Source organism: Parambassis ranga, unplaced genomic scaffold (genome assembly GCF_900634625.1).
Source record: "Parambassis ranga unplaced genomic scaffold, fParRan2.1 scaffold_73_arrow_ctg1, whole genome shotgun sequence".
NCBI lineage: Eukaryota > Metazoa > Chordata > Actinopteri > Ambassidae > Parambassis > Parambassis ranga.
The window spans coordinates 38,004-65,261 of record NW_021144814.1 but is presented as its reverse complement, the minus strand read 5'-3'; the positions used below and the strand labels follow the sequence as shown (position 1 = coordinate 65,261).

The 27,258-nt window shown below is 43.9% G+C and overlaps 1 protein-coding gene across 1 annotated transcript; it reads right to left on the bottom strand.

The window, feature by feature from the left end:
* Positions 1 to 27,258, bottom strand: LOC114431389 (NACHT, LRR and PYD domains-containing protein 12-like; the record flags this gene model as incomplete). Its single annotated transcript, XM_028399015.1, has 18 exons — positions 27,152 to 27,258; positions 22,744 to 22,882; positions 19,626 to 19,681; positions 16,769 to 16,834; positions 16,441 to 16,569; positions 16,190 to 16,268; positions 15,853 to 16,063; positions 14,246 to 15,691; positions 13,852 to 14,191; positions 13,179 to 13,355; positions 11,860 to 12,033; positions 9,553 to 9,726; positions 7,214 to 7,387; positions 4,491 to 4,664; positions 2,728 to 2,901; positions 513 to 686; positions 51 to 91; positions 1 to 11 (listed from the first exon to the last, which is right to left on the bottom strand). Coding segments are annotated over exons 4-18 (3,486 nt in total), but the record flags the coding sequence as incomplete, so codon positions are not given.

The window sequence follows — 27,258 nt, the reverse complement described above, 5'->3', positions numbered from 1 at the left end:
CAGGTCCAGCACTGTCAGATGGGAGGGGTTGGACTTCAGAGCTGAGGCCAGAGCAGCACAGCTGATCTCTGACAGACCGCAGCTCCTCAATCTGAATAAAGAAAAACAGATAAAATCATTGATGATCAATCAGATGTTTGAGGTGTTCAGATCAACATCACTGTGTCCTCATCAACATGTCAGCACAACATTCACACACCTGTCCATGTCACACAGATCAATAACATGCTGCTGACCTCAGTCTGTCTCTACAGGGTCAATACTGGATCAATACTTGAATCAGCTGCATGTATTCATCAAGTAAACACTGAAACTAATCAGAGTTCAGAGGATCAGAGAGGACAAACATTCCCTTTAAGGACTAACAGAGGACATGTTCTGTAACAAACACTGGTCTTTGTGACCACAGACTGAATTTAGAACAACTAAAGATCATTTACAGATTCATGGATGAAGCTCTGTGTGAACATCCATTAAACATCAAACATCTACAACAGGAACAGAGAACTGACCTCAGAGTCCGCAGTCTGCAGTCTGGACTCTGCAGAAACCCACACAGCTGCTCCACTCCTGAATCCTGCAGCTTGTTCCCTTCCAGGTCCAGCAGTTTCAGATAGGAGGGGTTGGACTTCAGAGCTGAGACCAGAGCAGCACAGCTGATCTCTGACAGACTGCAGTCCTTCAATCTGAATAAAGAAAAACAGATGAAATCATTGATGATCAATCAGATGTTCTTTTTTTATTTGAGATGTTCCAGGGCTCTAGACTAACTTTTTTCTTAGGTGCACCGCATCACATTTAATATCGTAGTTTGTTTTTCAATCTCTGTCCATATATTTTATGTATCAGGCCTTAACTTGACATCTATCTTAACACAGAAGTTCTTTTCTTCTCTCATCATCTACAGCTATATCTACTGTTTACCTGATGGAGCCAAAGTTTTAGAAACACTGAGGTCCAAACAGTGATCTCCATACATATCATCCTAAAATGAATTTGGACTTTGTATAATGAACACAGTTAAATAGAATAGAATAGAATAGAATAGAATAGAATAGAATAGAATAGAATAGAATAGAATAGAAAATACTTTATTCATCCCAAGCCAGGAAATTTCACTATTGCAGCAGCAAAATACAGTCACTCAAGAAAACTAAAAAACATACCTCTAACGGTAAAAATGAAACAGTATAAACATTATTTACAGCAAAGTAAAAAATAAACATAGGTGCAGAAGCAAAAATGTGCAATTTGGTATGAAGTGATGAAAAGATATGAAATACAAGAACAGCAGTGTGCAATTTGAAAGTGAAAAAACCTAAACCTTGTGCAAAATACAAATAAGTCAATAAATAAAGTGATAATTCATATTATGGACAAACTAGCCAACAAGTCTGCCTGTCAGAAATCCATGATGAAGAAGAGTTCATACAGCACTCTTCATTTCCCTGTTTGCTTTCTCTCTGTATCTTCTGGCTGTAGCTCCTCACTTATCTATCTGCCACTGTGACTTCAAATAATATACAAATCATATACACCTTTATTTATTTCATACTTGTGATTGAGATATATATTTAGTTTTCTTCAACACGTTTCTAGTGTAGCTACAGTATCTCTCCTCATCTTCCTCACCTCTTCCTCAGTGTCTCCTCTCTTTCTAAAGCTGAGCTCCAGCTGACAGAACCTTTTCATTCTGTCTGTTACAGGAGGAACACTTTTATGCAGATATCATCCTGGCAGTCAATGGTCCACTATAGCAGGATAATAACAATACTTTTGAAATGGTATAACTCCTTAAAACCAGCTGACTGCTGTCAGTCAGAGTGAATCAGCCTTCATGGATGAACCACACAGGTCAGATAACACTGTCCTCAGACCTGCTGTTCACTCTATCATAATGCTGCGAGCACGTCTGTCTGTCTGTCTGTCTGTGTGCTGCTGCGTGGTGCAGTCAGAGGGCCGTATGAGTTCTGCACACATGTTTCAAAAAGTCCGGGACGAAACGAACTTTGTTCTTTGTTCTTGTTCTCGTCACAACAGATTTCTCTGTTCTCGTGGCGTATGGAACAAGCTTTAGCACACAGCATCAGCTCTTTGCAGATTTGTCTTCTTCTGGATTTCCTGCGGTCTCAGTCTGACTGCAGCAGACACAATTTCAAACATACACACACAGGGGTCCCACCCCTCACTGTCTCTGATTGGTTTAGACCACGATATGAGCCTGATGTGTGTCTGTTGTTGGACCACAGGGAGAGAGTCGCAGAGAATGTGTCTCCCTCTAACAGCTGGTCGCACCGGTGCAACCTCAGATATTTTTTGGTTGCACCATGAGAAATTAGGTCGCACTCTAGAGCCCTGTGTTCAGATCAACATCACTGTGTCCTCATCAACATGTCAGCACAACATTCACACACCTGTCCATGTCACACAGATCAATAACATGCTGCTGACCTCAGTCTGTCTCTACAGGGTCAATACTGGATCAATACTTGAATCAGCTGCATGTATTCATCAAGTAAACACTGAAACTAATCAGAGTTCAGAGGATCAGAGAGGACAAACATTCCCTTTAAGGACTAACAGAGGACATGTTCTGTAACAAACACTGGTCTTTGTGACCACAGACTGAATTTAGAACAACTAAAGATCATTTACAGATTCATGGATGAAGCTCTGTGTGAACATCCATTAAACATCAAACATCTACAACAGGAACAGAGAACTGACCTCAGAGTCCACAGTCTGCAGTCTGGACTCTGCAGAAACCCACACAGCTGCTCCACTCCTGAATCCTGCAGCTTGTTCCCTTCCAGGTCCAGCTGTGTCAGATGGGAGGGGTTGGACTTCAGAGCTGAGGCCAGAGCAGCACAGCTGATCTCTGACAGACTGCAGCCCCTCAATCTGAATAAAGAAAAACAGATGAAATCATTGATGATCAATCAGATGTTCTTTTTTTATTTGAGATGTTGAGATGTTTTCAATCTCTGTCCATATATTTTATGGATCAGGCCTTAACTTGACATCTATCTTAACACAGAAGTTCTTTTCTTCTCTCATCATCTACAGCTATATCTACTGTTTACCTGATGGAGCCAAAGTTTTAGAAACACTGAGGTCCAAACATTGATCTCCATACATATCATCCTAAAATGAATTTGGACTTTGTATAATGAACACAGTTGAATAGAATAGAATAGAATAGAATAGAATAGAATAGAATAGAATAGAAAATACTTTATTCATCCCAAGCCAGGAAATTTCACTATTGCAGCAGCAAAATACAGTCACTCAAGCAAACTAAAAAACATACCTCTAACGGTAAAAATGAAACAGTATAAACATTATTTACAGCAAAGTAAAAAATAAACATAGGTGCAGAAGCAAAAATGTGCAATTTGGTATGAAGTGATGAAATGATATGATATACAAGAACAGCAGTGTGCAATTTGAAAGAGAAAAAACCTAAACCTTGTGCAAAATACAAATAAGTCAATAAATAAAGTGATAATTCATATTATGGACAAACTAGCCAACAAGTCTGCCTGTCAGAAATCCATGATGAAGAAGAGTTCATACAGCACTCTTCATTTCCCTGTTTGCTTTCTCTCTGTATCTTCTGGCTGTCGCTCCTCACTTATCTATCTGCCACTGTGACTTCAAATAATATTCAAATCATATACACCTTTATTTATTTCATACTTGTGATTGAGATATATATTTAGTTTTCTTCAACATGTTTCTAGTGTAGCTACAGTATCTCTCCTCATCTTCCTCACCTCTTCCTCAGTGTCTCCTCTCTTTCTAAAGCTGAGCTCCAGCTGACAGAACCTTTTCATTCTGTCTGTTACAGGAGGAACACTTTTATGCAGATATCATCCTGGCAGTCAATGGTCCACTATAGCAGGATAATAACAATACTTTTGAAATGGTATAACTCCTTAAAACCAGCTGACTGCTGTCAGTCAGAGTGAATCAGCCTTCATGGATGAACCACACAGGTCAGATAACACTGTCCTCAGACCTGCTGTTCACTCTATCATAATGCTGCGAGCACGTCTGTCTGTCTGTCTGTCTGTGTGCTGCTGCGTGGTGCAGTCAGAGGGCCGTATGAGTTCTGCACACGTTTCAAAAAGTCCGGGCTGAATCGAACTTGATTCTTTGTTCTTGTTCTCGTCACAACAGATTTCTCTGTTCTCGTGGCGTATGGAACAAGCTTTAGCACACAGGATCAGCTCTTCGCAGATTCGTCTTCTTCTGGATTTCCTGCGGTCTCGGTCTGACTGCAGCAGACACAATTTCAAACATACACACACGGGGGTCCCACCCTTCACTGTCTCTGATTGGTTTAGACCATGATATGAGCCTGATGTGTGTCTGTTGTTGGACCAGGGTTATTACAACAACTAAAGATCATTTACAGATTCATGGATGAAGCTCTGTGTGAACATCCATTAAACATCAAACATCTACAACAGGAACAGAGAACTGACCTCAGAGTCTGCAGTCTGCAGTCTGGACTCTGCAGAAACCCACACAGCCGCTCCACTCCTGAATCCTGCAGCTTGTTCCCTTCCAGGTCCAGCAGTTTCAGATGGGAGGGGTTGGACTTCAGAGCTGAGGCCAGAGCAGCACAGCTGATCTCTGACAGACCGCAGTCCCTCAACCTGAATGAAGAAAAACAGATGAAGGGTAAAACCTTGTAGTACTGTCTAAAATTGTTTTCCAGGATTCTTATTTTTTCTTTTGTTGGTCTTGTCTTCGTTGTTTTATGTACTCCACACTGTCAGAGAATTATTGTTTTTAAAACTGATTCTGCGTCGGTAGAGAAGTGAGTTTGTGCGGAGTGTATGTGGGCAGTTGGTTGTGTAAGAGTGTGTCTATGTGAAAGTGTGTGACTCTGTTGCCAGAGCCACAGTGGGGGACAGAAGAAGGTACATAGGAAGTTAAATTTTAACGTATAGAGGGAATTTGCAAGTGGTAATCATGTCTAAATTGAAGACAAGTGATGAAGAGATGTGTAGGATGTTAAGCCATTGTCGCGGACAGGCAGGTCCGGACAACAAGCAGAAGGCAGCTGCTAAAATTTAAGCAGTAGTTTGTGAAGCGGTGACAGAACAGGGAGTTAAGGGATATGATAGGAAGCCGCTGAAGAGTGTAATTGTAATAGCGGAGAGCAAATATAAGATGGAACGAGAGGAGTTGGAAACACAGAGTAAGATAGCAGGAGTATTCCAGAGAAATAAATTCAAGAAAGCAGCATAAGCAGCAGAAGGAAAGAAGCAAGCCTTGTACCAGGCATATTTTTGCTCTCTTGATGAGGACTGTAGGGAGTCCGATAGTAGAACTGACAACGAACAGGAAGTGGAGAGCGAGGGAACTCAGGAGGCGGAGATACCGCCTTCCTATTCGCCCGCCTCCATTGTGGTCACTGCCCCAACTCAGACCCCACCTCCTGGGATGTACCCTATAATAGATATCACTAATGGGAGGGTACAAGTAACAGACAGACAGCCATATGAATCTACATACAGAAAACACTGACAAAGAGACCATGGAGATGAAAGGGTTGCAGACACAATTATTAAAGCTGCAGTTAGCTCAAGCTAGAAAGGAAGCAGCATATCAGAGAAAAATGAAGAAATACACCCCTGCATCACAGATGGCAGTTCAGCCTCAGCCTGCTCCCCCACCGCAGCCACAGTCCCCAGTTGTGGGAAATCCTGATATGTATATAACCCCACCTTGGGTAACCCCCCACTATCATGATGGGTGGTGCCAAAGTAATAGAGGAGGTAACTGGAGGAAGAGGGGTGGAATGGGGAGGGGGGTGTGGACAGGGTGGAAACATGTTGGGAAGGTCTGGGAGCTGTTACTTTTGTGGAGAACCTGGTCACTGGGAAAGAGACTGTCCCTATAGAGTGCAACCCCTACATTGTCCACAAGGGGCTCCCTGGTATCCTCCCCAGGGAAATGGCATCCAAGGATCACACTGATATCTCACATCATTCCATCGGTTGGCTTCTTTGGGGAACTTCAACATCTGCCATTCACAGAACTTGTGAAACTGCATTAGCAGACCAGCACAGACATTGTTTCATTTGCTCCAGCTCATCACCAGTGAATGTGATGGGCAGAGACTTGTTGATCAAAACTAGAACCTCCATTATGTGCTCCCCAGACGGACTAACAGTGACATTCACTGATGAACAGAACTTTGCATGCTCCCTGAGTGTTGGAGTAACTGGATAGTGGCTGATGACACCACTAAGATACAGATGACTTGTGCAGATATCTACTGGACTCACCTCCTGCCTGAGTCTCCTCAAGGGGGCAGTCTCCTAAGTCTATTCCAGCAGTGGAAACCCTGGATAACGTCTCTCCGATCCTATAGGCTGCCACAGACCCTCTGTATGTTACACTCTTCTATGACAGGCATGAGGATCTCTCTACCAGGAGAGGTTACTGAGTTCTCCTCCTTACTAGAGGGACGAAATTGGTCCATCATAGTAGATAATTTGTTCGTGGCTGGGGAAGGAGTAGTTGCTGATGTACAGTTTACACCAGAATAGTTTAAGTGGCTAAAAATGTGTGCCACATGTTTCATTAGCCATTCATCCAAAACATCAAGCTATAGAATAAAGCTCCATGGCCAAGAAATATAAAACTACTTCTGATAGGCGGCTATCATAGACAATAGGTGTTCAGCATTCTTCATCCTTAAACCTTAAACAGGAGACCAGATATTGTCAACTTCTTCTTAATCAAAGAACCGGGGAAGATGAACGAAAGGATCCAGAAGGTCATCCCTAACACATGAGAAATTAGGTCGCACTCTAGAGCCCTGTGTTCAGATCAACATCACTGTGTCCTCATCAACATGGCAGCACAACATTCACACACCTGTCCATGTCACACAGATCAATAACATGCTGCTGACCTCAGTCTGTCTCTACAGGGTCAATACTGGATCAATACTTGAATCAGCTGCATGTATTCATCAAGTAAACACTGAAACTAATCAGAGTTCAGAGGATCAGAGAGGACAAACATTCCCTTTAAGGACTAACAGAGGACATGTTCTGTAACAAACACTGGTCTTTGTGACCACAGACTGAATTTAGAACAACTAAAGATCATTTACAGATTCATGGATGAAGCTCTGTGTGAACATCCATTAAACATGAAACATCTACAACAGAAACAGAGAACTGACCTCAGAGTCTGCAGTCTGCAGTCTGGACTCTGCAGAAACCCACACAGCTGCTCCACTCCTGAATCCTGCAGGTCGTTCCCTCTCAGGTCCAGCTCTGTCAGATGGGAGGGGTTGGACTTCAGAGCTGAGACCAGAGCAGCACAGTTGATCTCTGACAGACCGCAGCGCCACAATCTGAATAAAGAAAAACAGATGAAATCATTGATGATCAATCAGATGTTCTTTCTTTATTTGAGATGTTCCAGGGCTCTAGACTAACTTTTTTCTTAGGTGCACCGCATCACATTTAATATCGTAGTTTGTTTTTCAATCTCTGTCCATATATTTTATGGATCAGGCCTTAACTTGACATCTATCTTAACACAGAAGTTCTTTTCTTCTCTCATCATCTACAGCTATATCTACTGTTTACCTGATGGAGCCAAAGTTTTAGAAACACTGAGGTCCAAACATTGATCTCCATACATATCATCCTAAAATGAATTTGGACTTTGTATAATGAACACAGTTAAATAGAACAGAATAGAATAGAATAGAATAGAATAGAATAGAATAGAATAGAATAGAATAGAATAGAAAATACTTTATTCATCCCAAGCCAGGAAATTTCTCTATTGCAGCAGCAAAATACAGTCACTCAAGCAAACTAAAAAACATACCTCTAACGGTAAAAATGAAACAGTATAAACATTATTTACAGCAAAGTAAAAAATAAACATAGGTGCAGAAGCAAAAATGTGCAATTTGGTATGAAGTGATGAAATGATATGATATACAAGAACAGCAGTGTGCAATTTGAAAGTGAAAAAACCTAAACCTTGTGCAAAATACAAATAAGTAAATAAATAAACTGATCATTCATATTATGGACAAACTAGCCAACAAGTCTGCCTGTCAGAAATCCATGATGAAGAAGAGTTCATACAGCACTCTTCATTTCCCTGTTTGCTTTCTCTCTGTATTTTCTGGCTGTCGCTCCTCACTTATCTATCTGCCACTGTGACTTCAAATAATATTCAAATCATATACACCTTTATTTATTTCATACTTGTGATTGAGATATATATTTAGTTTTCTTCAACACGTTTCTAGTGTAGCTACAGTATCTCTCCTCATCTTCCTCACCTCTTCCTCAGTGTCTCCTCTCTTTCTAAAGCTGAGCTCCAGCTGACAGAACCTTTTCATTCTGTCTGTTACAGGAGGAACACTTTTATGCAGATATCATCCTGGCAGTCAATGGTCCACTATAGCAGGATAATAACAATACTTTTGAAATGGTATAACTCCTTAAAACCAGCTGACTGCTGTCAGTCAGAGTGAATCAGCCTTCATGGATGAACCACACAGGTCAGATAACACTGTCCTCAGACCTGCTGTTCACTCTATCATAATGCTGCGAGCACGTCACGCCCCCTCCCTGAACATGACCGGCTCGTTATCATCATTCAGGTCAACAGCAAATTAGCATAGTAGCAACAAACCCTCCTCCTCCGCCACATGTTCACCTGAACTGTGGTTCCTGCTGTTCACCAGTGAAACATCTTTAATACCTGTCTGTCTGTCTGTCTGTCTGTCTGTGTGCTGCTGTGTGGTGCAGTCAGAGGGCCGTATGAGTTCTGCACACATGTTTCAAAAAGTCCGGGACGAAACGAACTTTGTTCTTTGTTCTTGTTCTCGTCACAACAGATTTCTCTGTTCTCGTGGCGTATGGAACAAGCTTTAGCACACAGCATCAGCTCTTTGCAGATTTGTCTTCTTCTGGATTTCCTGCGGTCTCAGTCTGACTGCAGCAGACACAATTTCAAACATACACACACAGGGGTCCCACCCCTCACTGTCTCTGATTGGTTTAGACCACGATATGAGCCTGATGTGTGTCTGTTGTTGGACCACAGGGAGAGAGTCGCAGAGAATGTGTCTCCCCTTTTTTGGTTGCAACATGAGAAATTAGGTCGCACTCTAGAGCCCTGTGTTCAGATCAACATCACTGTGTCCTCATCAACATGGCAGCACAACATTCACACACCTGTCCATGTCACACAGATCAATAACATGCTGCTGACCTCAGTCTGTCTCTACAGGGTCAATACTGGATCAATACTTGAATCAGCTGCATGTATTCATCAAGTAAACACTGAAACTAATCAGAGTTCAGAGGATCAGAGAGGACAAACATTCCCTTTAAGGACTAACAGAGGACATGTTCTGTAACAAACACTGGTCTTTGTGACCACAGACTGAATTTAGAACAACTAAAGATCATTTACAGATTCATGGATGAAGCTCTGTGTGAACATCCATTAAACATCAAACATCTACAACAGGAACAGAGAACTGACCCCAGAGTCTGCAGTCTGCAGTCTGGACTCTGCAGAAACCCACACAGCTGCTCCACTCCTGAATCCTGCAGGTTGTTCCCTCCCAGGTCCAGCTCTGTCAGATGGGAGGGGTTGGACTTCAGAGCTGAGGCCAGAGCAGCACAGCTGATCTCTGACAGACCGCAGTACCACAATCTGAATAAAGAAAAACAGATGAAATCATTGATGATCAATCAGATGTTCTTTTTTTATTTGAGATGTTCCAGGGCTCTAGACTAACTTTTTTCTTAGGTGCACCGCATCACATTTAATATCGTAGTTTGTTTTTCAATCTCTGTCCATATATTTTATGGATCAGGCCTTAACTTGACATCTATCTTAACACAGAAGTTCTTTTCTTCTCTCATCATCTACAGCTATATCTACTGTTTACCTGATGGAGCCAAAGTTTTAGAAACACTGAGGTCCAAAAATTGATCTCCATACATATCATCCTAAAATGAATTTGGACTTTGTATAATGAACACAGTTAAATGGAATAGAATAGAATAGAATAGAATAGAATAGAATAGAATAGAATAGAAAATACTTTATTCATCCCAAGCCAGGAAATTTCACTATTGCAGCAGCAAAATACAGTCACTCAAGCAAACTAAAAAACATACCTCTAACGGTAAAAATTAAACAGTATAAACATTATTTACAGCAAAGTAAAAAATAAACATAGGTGCAGAAGCAAAAATGTGCAATTTGGTATGAAGTGATGAAATGATATGATATACAAGAACAGCAGTGGGCAATTTGAAAGTGAAAAAACCTAAACCTTGTGCAAAATACAAATAAGTAAATAAATAAACTGATAATTCATATTATGGACAAACTAGCCAACAAGTCTGCCTGTCAGAAATCCATGATGAAGAAGAGTTCATACAGCACTCTTCATTTCACTGTTTGCTTTCTCTCTGTATTTTCTGGCTGTCGCTCCTCACTTATCTATCTGCCACTGTGACTTCAAATAATATTAAAATCATATACACCTTTATTTATTTCATACTTGTGATTGAGATATATATTTAGTTTTCTTCAACACGTTTCTAGTGTAGCTACAGTATCTCTCTCATCTTCCTCACCTCTTCCTCAGTGTCTCCTCTCTTTCTAAAGCTGAGCTCCAGCTGACAGAACCTTTTCATTCTGTCTGTTACAGGAGGAACACTTTTATGCAGATATCATCCTGGCAGTCAATGGTCCACTATAGCAGGATAATAACAATACTTTTGAAATGGTATAACTCCTTAAAACCAGCTGACTGCTGTCAGTCAGAGTGAATCAGCCTTCATGGATGAACCACACAGGTCAGATAACACTGTCCTCAGACCTGCTGTTCACTCTATCATAATGCTGCGAGCACGTCACGCCCCCTCCCTGAACATGACCGGCTCCTTATCATCATTCAGGTCAACAGCAAATTAGCATAGTAGCAACAAACCCTCCTCCTCCGCTACATGTTCACCTGAACTGTGGTTCCTGCTGTTCACCAGTGAAACATCTTTAATACCTGTCTGTCTGTCTGTCTGTCTGTCTGTCTGCCTGTCTGTCTGTCTGTCTGTCTGTCTTTGTTCTTTGTTCTCGTCACAACAGATTTCTCTGTACTCGTGGCGTATGGAACAAGCTTTAGCACACAGCATCAGCTCTTCACAGATTCGTCTTCTTCTTCTGGATTTCCTGTGGTCTCGGTCTGACTGCAGCAGACACAATTTCAAACATACACACACGGGGGTCCCACCCTTCACTGTCTCTAATTGGTTTAGACCACGATATGAGCCTGATGTGTGTCTGTTGTTGGACCACAGGGAGAGAGTCGCAGAGAATGTGTCTCCCTCTAACAGCTGGTCGCACCGGTGCAACCTCAGATATTTCTTGGTTGCAACATGAGAAATTAGGTCGCACTCTACAGCCCTGTGTTCAGATCAACATCACTGTGTCCTCATCAACATGTCAGCACAACATTCACACACCTGTCCATGTCACACAGATCAATAACATGCTGCTGACCTCAGTCTGTCTCTACAGGGTCAATACTGGATCAATACTTGAATCAGCTGCATGTATTCATCAAGTAAACACTGAAACTAATCAGAGTTCAGAGGATCAGAGAGGACAAACATTCCCTTTAAGGACTAACAGAGGACATGTTCTGTAACAAACACTGGTCTTTGTGACCACAGACTGAATTTAGAACAACTAAAGATCATTTACAGATTCATGGATGAAGCTCTGTGTGAACATCCATTAAACATCAAACATCTACAACAGGAACAGAGAACTGACCTCAGAGTCTGCAGTCTGCAGTCTGGACTCTGCAGAAACCCACACAGCTGCTCCACTCCTGAATCCTGCAGCTTGTTCCAGCCCAGGTCCAGCTCTGTCAGATGGGAGGGGTTGGACTTCAGAGCTGAGGCCAGAGCAGCACAGCTGATCTCTGACAGACCGCAGTACATCAATCTGAATAAAGAAAAACAGATGAAATCATTGATGATCAATCAGATGTTTGAGATGTTCAGATCAACATCACTGTGTCCTCATCAACATGTCAGCACAACATTCACACACCTGTCCATGTCACACAGATCAATAACATGCTGCTGACCTCAGTCTGTCTCTACAGGGTCAACAGGTGCTGGCAGGGCTCAAACCTACACATGACACGTCTGCTTTGTTGATGTTGTAACTTCAGGGTTGGAGCTGTGCTTCCTCTCAGTGCCTCTCTGTCTCCTTCAAACAGCGTCCTTAAGGCTGCACTGGTGTCCAACATGTTAGGTATGGACTTACTGAATCAGACCCATGAGCCTCAGCAGCTCCCGTTCTTCCTGTGGAGGGAGTATCTGTGTCACTGCTCTCACTGCTCCTCATCCAGCTTCAGAGCGCCTGCACTGAGTGTGTGTCTGATGTCTCTGATTTCATTGGTCCTCATGAAACACCTGCAGGACAGTGTTTGTTCCAGGCTTAAATCCACATGTGCTGTGAGCTGCCTCTTGGTGTTCAGTCTTTCCTGTGTCTGCTGTACTTTTGGTATCTTCTGTCCTGACTCTTCCTGACCTCTTCACCTCTGCTTCTTCTCTCACAGCTTTGACTTGTTGTTCTTCATCTGGACAGATATCAAACATCAACATCTTTCTCAGGTGTCAGATCTGCTGCCTCTCACCTGCTCATTACTTATGACACATACAGTTCTGTCATGAGAATCATCCAGCTCTCCTTATCTTTGTTTTTAAATCAGTAAACACCGAGAGCTTCCTCCTGTTTCTGGGCTCTGGTGAAGAACATGTGTTGTATATGAGCTGGGTTCTTCAGGTCCACATCAGTCTTTAAACGTCCTCTTCAGCGCCTCTCTTCGATCTCTTTTGTTGTCCTCAAAATCAAACTATTACAAACTTTGATCAGCTCACTCTCTGTGCACACATATATTCTCACTTATATATCATTCTGCTTCTGTTGTTGGACAGGAAGACGTCCAAAGGACACCAGTGTGAAGAAGATGATGGTCCTTCAGTCAAACTGTCTGTGGATCCTTCTCTACCAGTGCTCTGTGCAGTCTGAGACAAAATGGACTTCCATTGTTATCATCTATGATAATAATGACAACTGACCTCAGAGTCTGCAGTCTGCAGTGAGGACTCTGCAGTCCAACACACAGCTGCTCCACTCCTGAATCGTGCAGGTTCTTGTTCTCACTCAGGTCCAGTTCGGTCAGATGGGAGGGGTTGGACTTCAGAGCTGAGGCCACGACTTCACAGTGAGTCTCTGAGAGTCCACAGTTAGAAAGTCTGTCAAACACCAAAAACAGAAAACATGTTGTTAAAGAAGACACTTAATGTGGACCTTATTTGAAGACAGGTGGACACGTCCTGTCCACATGTTGCTCTTCACATCAGTGGTTCAGCCTGTCTGATCTGACTGTTTGACATGAAACAATAATCCTCATCAGACTGTTAATCTGTGCTGTAATCTGCAGATGGAGCAGAGAACATGGAGTTCTGTAGATATTCTGGATGATTCTGTCCGTGTGAAAGCAGATCACTGTGACATCATCAACATGATGTCATCACTGTAACACTGCAGCTACAGTTACACACTGAGGCTGATCATGGTGTTCAGAGATTTAATAAACCTTCAACATAAACACATAAACACAGCTGAAGAACATCTGAGACAAAGGCCCAGCTGACACATGGACCTCTGAAGAACCACACAGTGTGGATCTGTGAAAACCTGAAACACTAATCTACACTGATTCACAATCATCATCACATCTGGACTCACCGAGCCTTCCTGCAGTTCCTCACAGCTGTAATCAGTCTCCGTCGTCCCTCCTCTGATGTGTTGTACTTGCTCAGGTCCAGCTCCTCCAGGACCTCCTCTGACATCTGCAGCATGTAGGCCAGCGCTGAGCAGTGGACCTCAGAGAGTCTCTTCTCTGATCTGGTCCCTGACTGCAGGAACTCTTGGATCTCCTGATGGACTGAGAGCTCGTTCATCTCCATCAGACAGTGGAAGATGTTGATGCTTCTGTCAGGAGAGATTTCATCAGTGTTCATCTTCTTCAGGTTGTTGATGGCTCTCTGGATGGTTTCTGGTCTGTTCTCTGTCTGACCCAGCAGGCCTCTGAAGAGTTTCTGGATGATTCCTGGTCTGTTCTCTCTCTGAGCCAGCAGGCCTCCTAAGAGCCTCTGGTTGGACTGCAGAGAGAGGCCATGAAGGAAGCGAACCACCAGGTCCAGGTGGCCATGTTTACTCTGCAGAGATTTCTCCATGACTCTCTTCAGGAAGTCATCCAGAGAGGAGTGTCTGTAGTCGTCTCCCAGGAAGTCCTTCAGCCCCTCGGTGGTCCTGTTGGTGTAACAGAGGATCAGGTGGAGAGCAGCCAGAAACTCCTGAACACTCAGATGGATGAAGCAGAACACCTTGTCGTGGTACAGGCCTCTCTCCTCTTTAAAGATCTGTGTGAACAGTCCTGAGCACACTGAGGCTGCTCTGATATCGATGCCACACTCTGTCAGGTCTGATTCATAGAAGATCAGGTTTCCTTTCTGCAGCTGCTCAAAAGCCAGTTTCCCCAGAGACCGGATCATCTCCCTGCTCTCTGGATTCCAGTGTGGATCTGTCTCAGCTCCTCCTTCATACTTGACCCTCTTCACTTTGGCCTGAACCACCAGGAGGTGGATGTACATCTCAGTCAGGGTCCTGGGCAGCTCTCCTCCCTCTCTGCTCTCCAACATGTCCTCCAGAACTGTAGCAGTGATCCAGCAGAAGACCGGGATGTGGCACATGATGTGGAGGCTCCGTGATGTCTTGACATGGGAGATGATCCTGCTGGCTCGCTCCTCCTCTCTGAACCTCCTCCTAAAGTAATCCTCCTTCTGTGGGTCGGTGAACCCTCTGACCTCTGTCGCCATGTCCACACAGTCAGGAGGGATCTGATTGGCTGCTGCAGGTCTTGTGGTGATCCAGAGGCGAGCAGAGGGAAGCAGCTTCCCCCTGATGAGGTTTGTCAGCAGCACATGCACTGAGGTGGACTCTGTGACATCAGTCAGGACCCGAGTGTTGTGGAAGTCCAGAGGAAGTCGACACTCATCCAGACCGTCAAAGATGAAGAGCACCTGGAGGTGCTGGAAGCTGCAGATTCCTGCCTCTTTGGTTTCAGGGAAGAAGTGATGAACAAGCTCCACCAAGCTGAACCGTTTCTCTCTCAGCACATTCAGCTCTCTGAAAGTGAATGGAAATGTGAAGTGGACGTCCTGGTGGTCTTTGTCTTCAGCCCAGTCCAGACTGAACTTCTGTGTTAGGACTGTTTTCCCGATGCCAGCCACTCCCTGTGTCATCACTGTTCTGATTGGTTCCTGTCTTCCAGGTGAGCCTTTGAAGAGGTCTGCTGGTCTGATGGGGGTTTCTGGTCTGTGTGCTTTCCTAGATGCTGCTTCAATCTGTCTGACCTCATGGTCCTCGTTGACCCCTGCAGTCCCCCCCTCTGTGATGTAGAGCTCTGTGTAGATTTGGTTCAGAAGGGTCGGCTCTCCTGCTTTAGCGATGCCCTCAAACACACACTGGAACTTCTGCTTCAGATTAGACTTGAGTTTACGTCCACACTCTGCAGCTGCAGATCCTGAACAAACAGTAAATGTGATGAGTGACTGAACTTCCTGACAGTCTTCAGTCAGAAGTGACAGATGTGCTGCAGATGTCTGCATCATGTTAACAGCAGAGTGTGTAGATGTAAACTTCATTTCCTCTTTCCATCATGTTAAAGCTCTTAAATCCTCTTACTGCTCTGCAGACGCTCAGCCAGCTCCTCCTGCTCCATCCTCCTCAGGAAGTCCACCGTGATCTGCACAAAGGACTCTCTGCTCCTCCTCCGCTCTTCATCCTCCTCATCCTCCCTCTGGCTCTCACAGCATTCTGGGTAATCTGGACTCAGAAGCTTCTGGATCTTCTTCAGCTCGGCCTTCACAAAAGTGAGGATGTTGTCCTCCAGCAGCTGGAACAGAGAGACACAAACATCAGGTCCATGTTGGACAGACTGACAGTCCACTGGTCTACAAAGTGCAGCATGGAGACACAACAACACAACACATGGACCAGCAGCTGTTCTACATGTACACACCTGAAATATGGAGTCCAGCTGTGTCTGATGCTGCTGGGCAGACGGACCACCGGGAGTCTCTGAGCTCTGCTGGTGGACTCTGTGGACCAATCAGGAACAGTTAGCCCACATGATGTCACATGATGTCAGCACACATGCAGAAACAGCAGCTGCTTCCAGAGTGTGTGTTCTGTGCTGAACACACACGGCTGTGCTCTGAAACAGGCCGTCAGCTCTGAACCTGCAGCTGTTTGAAGCAACTCAGATCTTACTGCTTCAAGGAAGACCGGACTTCTCCTTTAAAGTTAATGATGGCATCCTTTGACCAATCACTCCTCAGAGACACACAGCTGGGTCCTGGTCCTGGTCCTGGTCCTGGTGAGTCTGGTCTCTTCTTGTTCCTGGTACAGAGATAAAAATCATCAGCTGATGTTTCACAGTGACTGCAGGAGGAAGAAGCAGCTACCAGAAGAAAGGAGCCATGTGTTACTGTGTGTGTTACTGTGTGTGTGTGTTACTGTGTGTGTGTTACTGTGTTTGTGTGTGTTACTATGTGTGTGAGTTAATGTGTATGTGTTATTGTGTGTGTGTGTGTGTTACCTGTTCATGTTGCTGAGCAGCTGCAGTGACAGATGTGCTTCTTCCTCTCTTTATTCTCACAGAGCCCTGCAGAGGACAACACAACACAAAGGCTGCAGTTTGTGACACAAAATGGCCGCTTTGCTGCGCTGGTCATGTGACATAAGAGAGGGCGTCACAATAAAAACTACAAGCATCTACTAAACTTATTTCAGAGGCCAAAAACAACACAAAGGACTGAAAAGCCACAGAGTTGGGATGAGCATAAATTCATACCATCCCATATTCAGACACCCATCAACTAACACTAGCTGGAGACTGCAATTGTGTAATTGATCCCTTATTAGAGAGATCCTCCACCCGTACCATTCCCAAATGTAAAACAGCAGTATGTATAGAAAATGTTCTGCAAGCATGATCCCGGGACAAGATAGCTCTAAAAGAAGTTTGAAATCCGGCCAGGACGTGCGAGACAGAAGCTACTGCTAACATGCCTGAATCTGTTCCAGAGGAAGAGGAGCAGCAACACCCACAAGCTGACACCGAGGCTGTCCTTGACCCGGCTGTTCCTCAAACTATTCAGGAAATAACAGCAAATATAACTCGGTGATTGATGAAAAGCTCGGGCCTTATCCCAAAGGATACAAGCACACGGCCAGCAGCTGAAAAAGATGGAGGAGAAAAGCACTGAGGCAGAGAATAGGATTGCTGCGGCTGAACACACCTGTGAGACAGTGGACACAGTGGGATTGTCATATTAAATATTGTCATATTTAAAAAAGAAATGATTGATATTGCTACGATGCCAGAAACACATGTGAATGATAAGGAACATGTAAAGCTGCAGCAGTGCGGCTGTGATCCAGTTTATTTCTCATCTTTCTCCACCAAAAGCAGAGGGGTGGCAATACTCATTAGGAGAAATGGACCAGTTCAAGAGTCCAAATGCAATAAAGATAAACATGGACGGTTTGTCCTTATCTCTGCCTCCTTACACGGGGAGGACTTTGCTCTCTTAAGTGTCTGCTGCCCTCCATGTCATCCCCTTAACTTTTTGACAGAGGCTTTTGCCAAGTGGCTTTAATTGCCTTGTGAACCCTCTGATGGACAGGTTTCCTCTTGGTGCTTTGGCCCTATCAAAACAGTCAAAACAGATCATTGGTCTTTGTGAGGACTTTGGTTCTGTGGATGTTTATAGGACACTTCACCCAGCAGATAAGGAATCCAGCTTCTTTTCTAATCCTCATAATTGCCATACAAGAACTGACTTTTTGCTCCAAACAGCTGACAGAATGAGCTGTTTCCTGTTCAGTTGGAAGCATAATAACATCAGACCATGCAGCAGTGTATATGAATGTTAACATTAAAGAATCCTTAGGAGACCCACAAGTTGGAGAATGGACCCCTCAATTCTAAAAGATCAAAAATTCATATCATATTTTAACTACAGAATTCAAGCATGTTTTCACCACTAACTCTCCCTCGGCTACCGACTCGTCCCTGCTCTGGGAAACCTCCGAGGCTTCTGCCAGGGGGTTGATCATGTGCTATACGGCTGCCAAAAGACGGAAAAATATGGAACAACAAATCTTGGTAGAAAAAAGGTTCAGTCTATCACAAAGGGAATATATTAAGAAACCTACAGCAGCTAAGCTGAAGGAAATTACCGCCATTTCCGACAATGCTAAAACTCTAATGGAAGCTTTTTTCTCCAAACTTAATCTCCAACTATATCACAAGATCAGAAATCTAAATGAAATGCCCCGATCTCAGTGTCTGACCTGCGTGAGGCCGTTCAGCTTATTGAATCAGGCAAAGCACCAGGCAGTGATGGTGCTGGTAGTGAGTTCTAGAAGGAATTTCTAAATATTTGATTGGAGCCTATGATGAATATGTTTAATCATTCTTTTGAATGTGGCACCCTCCCACCATCACTAAGGGAAGCCAATATTTCACTAATGCTCAAAAAGGGAAATGCTCTGAAGACTGCGCCTCATATAGGCCGATCTCTGTGCTGAATGTGGATTTAGATAGGGTATGTGGATACCCTATCTAACTTCCACTGTGACAGAGAGACTGGCTTCACTGTGATGCAGCGTTCTTCACATTTACTGCCTCACCTTCAGACTTTAGCTCCTTCACAGATAACATATCTAATCTGTTAGCATAGCGATTCATTTGCCCCTTAACCCGCTAACTGGCTGGTTCACAATGATTGGCTGTAAGGTCTGACAGTCAAGCTAACTTGACCAATGTGTTGCCTCCTATGTGTGTAGGATCAGACAGAGACAGTCTTCTCTACCGCTCTGTGGGATCGTTCCTTCTCTTTCACAGACGTCATTCTGTGCACATCCACTGTTTAGTTTTGTTGCGTCTCCAAAAACTGAGGATGAAATGTGATTTTAGAAAAAGTGTGGGTGTTACATCCCCCACATCCCCCGCGGCTGCTACGCCCATGGTTCCAACAATCACAGAAATGCTGCCGACACCATGAAGTCATCAATTTAGTTCAAACAGAAATCAATACGAAGACATGAAGGACACTTCAACACCTGAGGGACGAGACAGAGGACAGACTTCATTCAGGCTGCAGCAGGGAGCTGCTGGACAAAAGTTCCACCTCACTGAGCTGACCGTCCACACAGAGACAGTCAGAGACAAGAGTCCTCACAGAGACAGGCAGACAGACAAAGAGTCCTCACAGAGACACACAGACATACAGAGTCCTCACAGAGACACAGACAGAGAGTCCTCACAGAGACACACAGAAAGACAAAGAGTCCTCACAGAGACACACAGACAGACTCACCGTCACAGAGACAAAGACGCTGCGCCACAACCAGAGGACAAAGTGAAAGTAAACTTTGATCAGACTCACCTGAGCAGTCAGACCTGTTCTTCTTCCTCTTCCTGCTGCAGGGTGTCTGCAGGGTCCTAAAAAGTGTTAAAAGTTGATCAAATGTGGGAAAATTAAGGCTCTTAAAAAGTATTGAAACGTCTTAACGTCTCTTCTCTGTCTCCCACATGAGAGGCGGGCCTACGTAAATCACTGCGTTTTTAGCGTCGCCTCTTGAATCTCTCTTCACTTAAGTGGCGGCTGCAGGGCTCTCGAGTCTGACGCACTGAGAGTGAGACACACATGTCAACAGGTTCACATATACACGAGTCAGAGGCTGACTTGCACTCCTATAGCTGACCAATCAGAAAACAGAATTTCTCAGCCAATCAGAACGTAGAATTCCTTATTGCCAGGTGATAAACCTGTGTTGACTTTAATGTGTTCTTTCGAGCTTCCTTCTCAGCTGAACTCATTTCTGTTAAATTGCAATTTGCTGTTAAAGATCTGTTGCTAACAACAGCTTAAAGAGGCGAAAATATTTTTATAACATTTTTTGAAAGGTTTTAAACAGTCTTAAAAAGGTATTGAGATTAACCACAGGACCCCTGCATCAACCCTGTGCTGAGTCATCCACACAGGAAGCAGCAGCAGAGTTTGTGAGTCCATCGTCTCTGAGGACATATTTTCATCCAGCGGGGACCTGACAGAGACAGAATGCAGCTAGGATCTGGATCAGACCGAAAACAACAAAAGAAAAAACAGGCGAGGGCCGCTCGTCTTCGTCAACAGCAGCAACAAGACGAAGGACACGAGCTGCTCCGCTCGAGGCGAAGGCAGGCAGGGAAAGATAGAAATCAAACACACCCAGCCTCCCACAATGCACTGGGCGGGGGGAGGGGAGTAAAAACGTGTTTTTGTGCGAGGACGAACAGAAACAAACACTCAGAACGGAACCTTCCAGAAAACACAAAAAGGAATTCTGACTTTATTGACTTTGACTTTTATTATTCAGACAGTTACAGAGGGGCCGCGTCCACGCCGGAACCACCCCCCCCCCCCCAGCCTTCCTTCACCCCCACCCCCCCCCCCCCCCAGCCTTCCTTCACCCCCACCCCCCCCCCCCAGCCTTCCTTCACCCCCACCCCCCCCCCCCCCCACCCCCCCCCCGACCTCCTTTTGGACTGCCTGTTGTGGGGAAAGTTTTGGGGGAAAGGGGTGGAATTTTGGTTGGGTGAGAAATACTTAGATTGGAAAAAACCTTTGTTTCCTTTGGGGAGTGTATTGTTTTGCGGGGCAAGCCCTTTAACAGGACACTGTGGTTCACAGTGAGATTTAAGTTATCCAAGTTGGTATTTTCCTTTTATTAAACAATTGAAATTGGTAACGTCCATAGTTTGTTTTTTGTGGTAACGTTGACTGTAAAACAGGGGTCTCAAAGTCAACTTACCCGGGGGGCCGCTGGGGGTATAGCCTGGTTGAGGCTGGGCCGCATTAAGGCCGCATTAAAAAAAAGTACAACTGGTCCAATCGTCTCAGTCTTTATTAATAACAGCTCAGAATAGGGATGCAAATTATTGATTAATTCAATAATCGTTATTGAATGACCTTATCGATCGAATTGATAAGAGGTGATTTTCCTGGGCCTGAATTTCCCTCAGTTTCACTAAGACTAAAATCTAAACATTGTTTACTAAATAAACTGCATGTCATATTCCTTAATGAGTGATTTGCTGTACCTTTGGGGATACAGTACAGACAATGACATTTATGTAGAGAAACAAAATCTATTGTGAATAGAAATTAAATAAAACATGTCAGCTGCTTTAACATGAAAGAAGTTGTTCACTGGCTCCTCACACAGACACATGTCAGGAGTCAGGCGTGTGTGCAGCTTGTTTACAGTGAGGGCAGCTACTGAGAACATGTGTCCATTCAACTAGCATCCTGATTAAAAAGAAAGAAAGAAACTCCAAGTACTTCATGTGAGCTGAGTATTCACAGCGAGCACAAATGAAAACGCAGATTATCACACGGCAGTCTCCTACTTTGATCCATTCTGGGACTATATTCTGACGGAGCACTGCTACATGCGCACTGAGATCACGCCGCACCTGAAAACACACACCGTCAACATACCAGCATGGCTATAGGCTGCTGAGAACTGTCCAACAGACAGCGGGTCGCTTGACACAGTTTTCAATGCGCGCTCTCATTCCTCCGGCGCAGTACGCTCACATGTGTGTGCGCACGCCTGTGTGTGTGTCGGGGGGCGGAACTCCTCTGCAGCGGAGAAATGTGCGAGTATACAGAGACAGAAACGACACACTGAGCAGAACGGAGGCTGCCACTCCTCATAAAAATTCAAACTAAATATCAGAGAAATACTGACGGGCAATTAATAATAAAAATGAAATGCACAGGACAAGCCTCAGTAAATAAGTGCGTGTGAGAAAAATGTGCGGGCCGCACTAACACTAAACTTTGATGTCAAGTGGGGGGGCCACAAAATATCGGCTCGCGGGCCGCAAATGGCCCACGGGCCGCTACTTTGAGACCCTTGCTGTAAAATGATGGTCGAGTGTTACACGTTGAACAAGGCGCCGACGTAGGTCAGAATCCACATCAACACGGCGAACTGCACAGACACCACAGAAGAAGAAAAAGTCAAACAGACGTCACCCTGAACGACCACAAATCACAGACAGACGCAAAATGTATCATTGATTTATCATTGGAAAGCTCAAAGTGATGGAGCTGTGACCATCAGACTCACCTGACACTGATTTAATGATCAACTTATTGATCAGGCTGATTGATCATAAACTCAGGTTCGTTTCAACTGCTCATGTTTGTTTCAGAGTTATGATGATGGTGGATTATTGATTACACAGCATCATGTTCTGATCATGTTTCATTACGTCAGTGACACACAGCAAAACATTTAACCCTTTCACGCTCAGTAAAAACACACTCAGACTGTGTGTGTCTGAGATTCATCCACCACATACTGAGAGTCCCAGAGAATAAATCAGTCACCTGTGGATCAAAGGTCGGTCTGAGTTCAGCCTGCAGCTCCACATAAAAACATGGCCGTGGCAGGTGTGTGTGTGTGTGTGTGTGTGTGTGTGTGTGTGAATATCTGAGCTGGAGCTCTCACCTTGATGGAGTCCACCAGGTCCTGGACCAGGAACAGGCGCCTTAATTCACAGATGGTCTTGTTGATTTTGGCCAGGGTCATGTCACTGTTCTTGTGGACCATGTCCTCAGACAGCGCCACCTCATGGTCCAGGTACTGCCTGCGAGGACACACAGACACACACAGAAAGGTCTGAGCAGAGGGTGGAGCAGGTCCGGCCTGTTCAGGGTCCAGGTGTGCTGGAACATCATGTCACACCTCCACCTGTTAGCTTCAGCATGCTAGCACTTTAGCTATTAAAGGTGCATCTCTACACACTGCTCCTGTTGCCTAGCAACCTTCATCTAACCCATGTTCCTGTTACAACTCGACGGTCTTTCCACCAGAACGCTGACGATGTGTGTGTCAAAAACACAGAGCAGCATTCTGATCACTGAATGAAGAGCTTTAAAAACTGGTTTTCAGAAAACAGAAGCAGAGAGTTTCCTCCTGCTGCTTCCTCACATCCACACAGTGACTGAGTATTAAGACTGTAGCCTAAAGAGGCTCCATTTGAATCCTCTGCAGAGTTTCCAGTCCATATCTGACACTGAGTGAAATTAGCTAAACCTTTACAACCAGTAAGAAGCCAGAGAACTTCACTCGTAGAACACGGACCGCTGCAGACAGCTGCAGTGAAATCTAAAAACACCACAATGTAGACCATAGGTTCTCAATGTCCCGTGGGCCAATGGCGGCCCGCAGAAAAATGAATGGCCGTCCGCAATGAATTATATGAATTTGTGTTATGATATGAATTTTAAAAGTTGGTTTGGGTTTTCTCCACATGACAAAGTGCAAACAACTGTAATTTGCAAAGTTTGCACAGAGAAGGTTCGTACTTCGGACGGCAACACAACAAACCTATTTAACCACCTGATGCACCTGAGGCAGCATCCCAAACTATTTGCTGAGGGCCAAACAGTGAGGCCAACCACACAGCAGCCAGTGGTAACGGCGAAAAAAGACACAGAAACAGCCAACTATAACACAAGCCTTTGATAAAAGCACTGCATATGAAAGGAGTAGCAAACAGTGGAAAGAGGTGACTGACGCAGTCACTTTTTACCTAGCAAAACAGTGGAAAACTACGGTTTCAAAAGACGGCTCAAATTGATCCGTGGTACGAGCTGCCCAGCTGCAAATATTTCTCCAGCTCTGCCATTCGTGGTCCAGCCGAACTTCAGAGCCTTATTTAACTTTGACAATTCGTTATATTGACAACTGGAAGCTCTGCAGTGCCACACTTCAAACTACATACTTCCCACAAGATCACACAGGTGAACTCATAGCGCAAGGTCTGAGGGACGCTTTGAATGCTGGGGACTCAAAGAGGATCACATGACCTGCATGACCACAGACAGTGGGACTAACATAAATCATTTTATGATCATTTATAATTTATTTATTATAGAATTTTCTTAATAAAATGATTCCAGAATAATCTCATTAAGTCATTTTATAAAGAATACACCCCAATAATATTTTTTCTCTCAATAATTCACAATTAATGATTCAAATTTACCTTGTGCTGATTGGATTTGGTCAAATTTAATTATTAAATCTGGTTAATATATCCTGCTCTTCCTCTTACAGAAAAAAAGTGGCAAAGACCCTCGTGCACAATATCTGTCTGCAAGAAAGTGGTGAGTGCTTTCCCCTTCAGCTGGAAGAAGAGGGATTTGTGTCAAGCTCAAACAGAAATGAAACTACCACAACAAAAGCTCATCACCAACACCATGGGGGTCCAAAACTTGCAATGATTGAGAGACTGTTGGACCAAGAAAAGGCCATTTCTCAGGTCCTGAAGTCAGACAAGAAGACAAGGCACTTGGTAACATGGCAAGATCTTGATGTAATGGAATCCTTAAAGAAAGCCCTTGGTCCATTGAGAGATTTCACTGATGACTTTCAGGGGAGGACTATGTGAGTGTGTCTTATATCAAGCTGTCCTGCACCTGCTGAAAACCAACCTTCTTAACCTGAATGAGGATGACAGTGAGCTAACCAAAGCAATTAAGACAACTGTCCTTAACCACCTCACTGAAAAATACCAGGATCCAGCCACTGAAGTCCTACTGGACGTGGCTTCACTTGTTGATCCGAGGTTCAAACCCCAATACATTGACAGTGACAAGAAAGAGGCAGTACACGCCAGAGGTGCGTCTGAGCTGGAGTCCATGCTAAAAGCACAAGCACACAGTCAGCATCCATCCACATCGCAGACTCCTCAGGCAGAAGAACAAACCCCAGCAAAGACAGTAAAGAAAACACTGGCCAGCTTCCTAAAAATCTCAAGTGCTGTATCTGCAGCTGCCACATCTGCTTCCCCATCTCTCAGAGGCAGCAGATGGGGAACTGAAGGCCTACCTGTCCACTCCAAATGCAGACAGTGAGATGGATCCTCTTGAATGGTGGAGACTCCATGAGGGAAACTTTCCAAGGGTTAGCCAACTAGCTCCAAAGTATCTCTGCATTCCAGCAACAAGTTCTCCCTCAGAGCGTGTTCAGCACCAGTGGCAACATGGTAACAGGCCAAAGGGCTTCTCTCAAGCCAGATAAAGTGACAAGTTGGTTTTTCTAGCTAAAACTCTGTGACTCTAATCTGTCATACTGTGTCTCATTTTTACATAGGGAGAGATCAAAGTGCCCAGATTATGTATATGTATATGAAAAATATGTTCTAAAGCTGCTGGATGTTTTTCTTCTGGTTTTTACATTGATAATGTTCTAAATGCACCTTAAGAGATAACCTCAGGTAGCTAAGTTTACATTTTGATTTGACATTTTCAATAAGCCATTTAGCGTTTCATATTTATTTTATTTATATACTGTTAAATAAGCATTGAGTGTTACATGAAGCAGGCTTTCATCATTGAAATTCTGTTTGAGAATTGTTTTATTTTCCACTTTGCTGCTATTACTGAGCTCTCCAAAACCAGGTGAACTGAAGATTTATAAGAGTGTTGTTTGTTGTTGTATTGTTTTAAATCTAAGTTCAGTTCATTTTTAAGAGGAGACTGAGAGACGTATGTTTACATTCTTTTAAATGTTACTTGACATGTTTGCACAAGCCGGTTCATTAAAATCTGTTGAGGAAGATATTGGCCTTGATTTTGTTACGTTTTTACACAGAGAATAGTTTGGTTCTAAATGAACTTTACTTGTAGTGACTATTCTTAAAAATCATTTTGATGGCAGGTTTATTTAGTCCGTGTTCAGGCAGACAACCAGACAAACCTTTTCCCTGCTGTCTCTCCTGTGCTGGTAAAAAACCATTTACCCACCCAGGTGCATGCTGGTCTACCTGTGTCAAGTGCTTACCTAAATAACCTTGGTGCCCCCTAGTGACGCTAAATGGCAACAATAGTTAAACCAAGTAAACTAATCAATAACGAATGTACATTAAATAAACATGCTAAATATTATCTAACCCAAAAATAAACAAATTATTCAACTACACAAATTGGTAAAATAGCTCCTGCATTACTGTTAAAATTTTTGCCATTAAAAAATCATGATATAATATTTTTGCCATATCGCCCACCCCTCATATTGATAAATCTACATTAATCCAATCCCTGAACACACTCGATCCACCAAGTGATTCACAAACCGAACCGATCACATGACTCGAACGTTTGAAGCGCTCAACTGCTTCAAACGTCACTCAAGTGCTTCAAACGTCACTCAAGTGCTTCAAACGTCACTCAAGTGCTTCAAACGTCACTCGGCACTGTGGTTCGAAACAATTGCTTCATGAGCGACCGCGCATGTGTCGGAGCCTCGGGTGTCAGACGACCATCCTTAATCACATCTGACTCATTGACTGAACATATGTCCAAACAGTCACACAAGCACAAAGCATCTGTTCCTGCTTCATGTCAGGTTTCTATAGCACAAGTTCACATTTCCACAATTCATTCTCTCATCTGGCTTCAATCAATACTTCAGTTTCAACAATACAATTGATCTCATCTTCAAGCTGCATCTTTCCTATAGTTCATATTCACAACCATCTCCTGTAAATACATCCCTCTCTCATTCAGTGTAAACTGCTACAAACATGCATCTTCATTCTGCTCTTTGTGCATCAAACACTCTTCTGTCTCTGTGTTTGTCCCGCTCATGTCAAAGAGCACTGAAATGTGTGCTGAGGTAAAGTGCTTGTTACATTCAGAACTTAGTTTCATCATGGAACATTTCAACAGGTGTACCCGGCGTCACACTGGACAAAGAACAGCATCTGCGCGGGAACATGCCCAACTCTTAACAGCCATTGTTATGATAGAAAACGTTGATAAAACATATGAGAGCAGCGCAGCGACTGTCTGCTCCAACTCTGAATCAATATGAACTAACATGTCAGCGCACAGTCACTGTTACCGACCTGTATTCAGCAGGTAAAGAGGAGGAATGAGGACGCAGGTCTGTATGTTTCCCTCTGCTCCAGATCGCACCTGAGGAGAAGCAGGCGTTCCGCCCCCCTAATCGTTC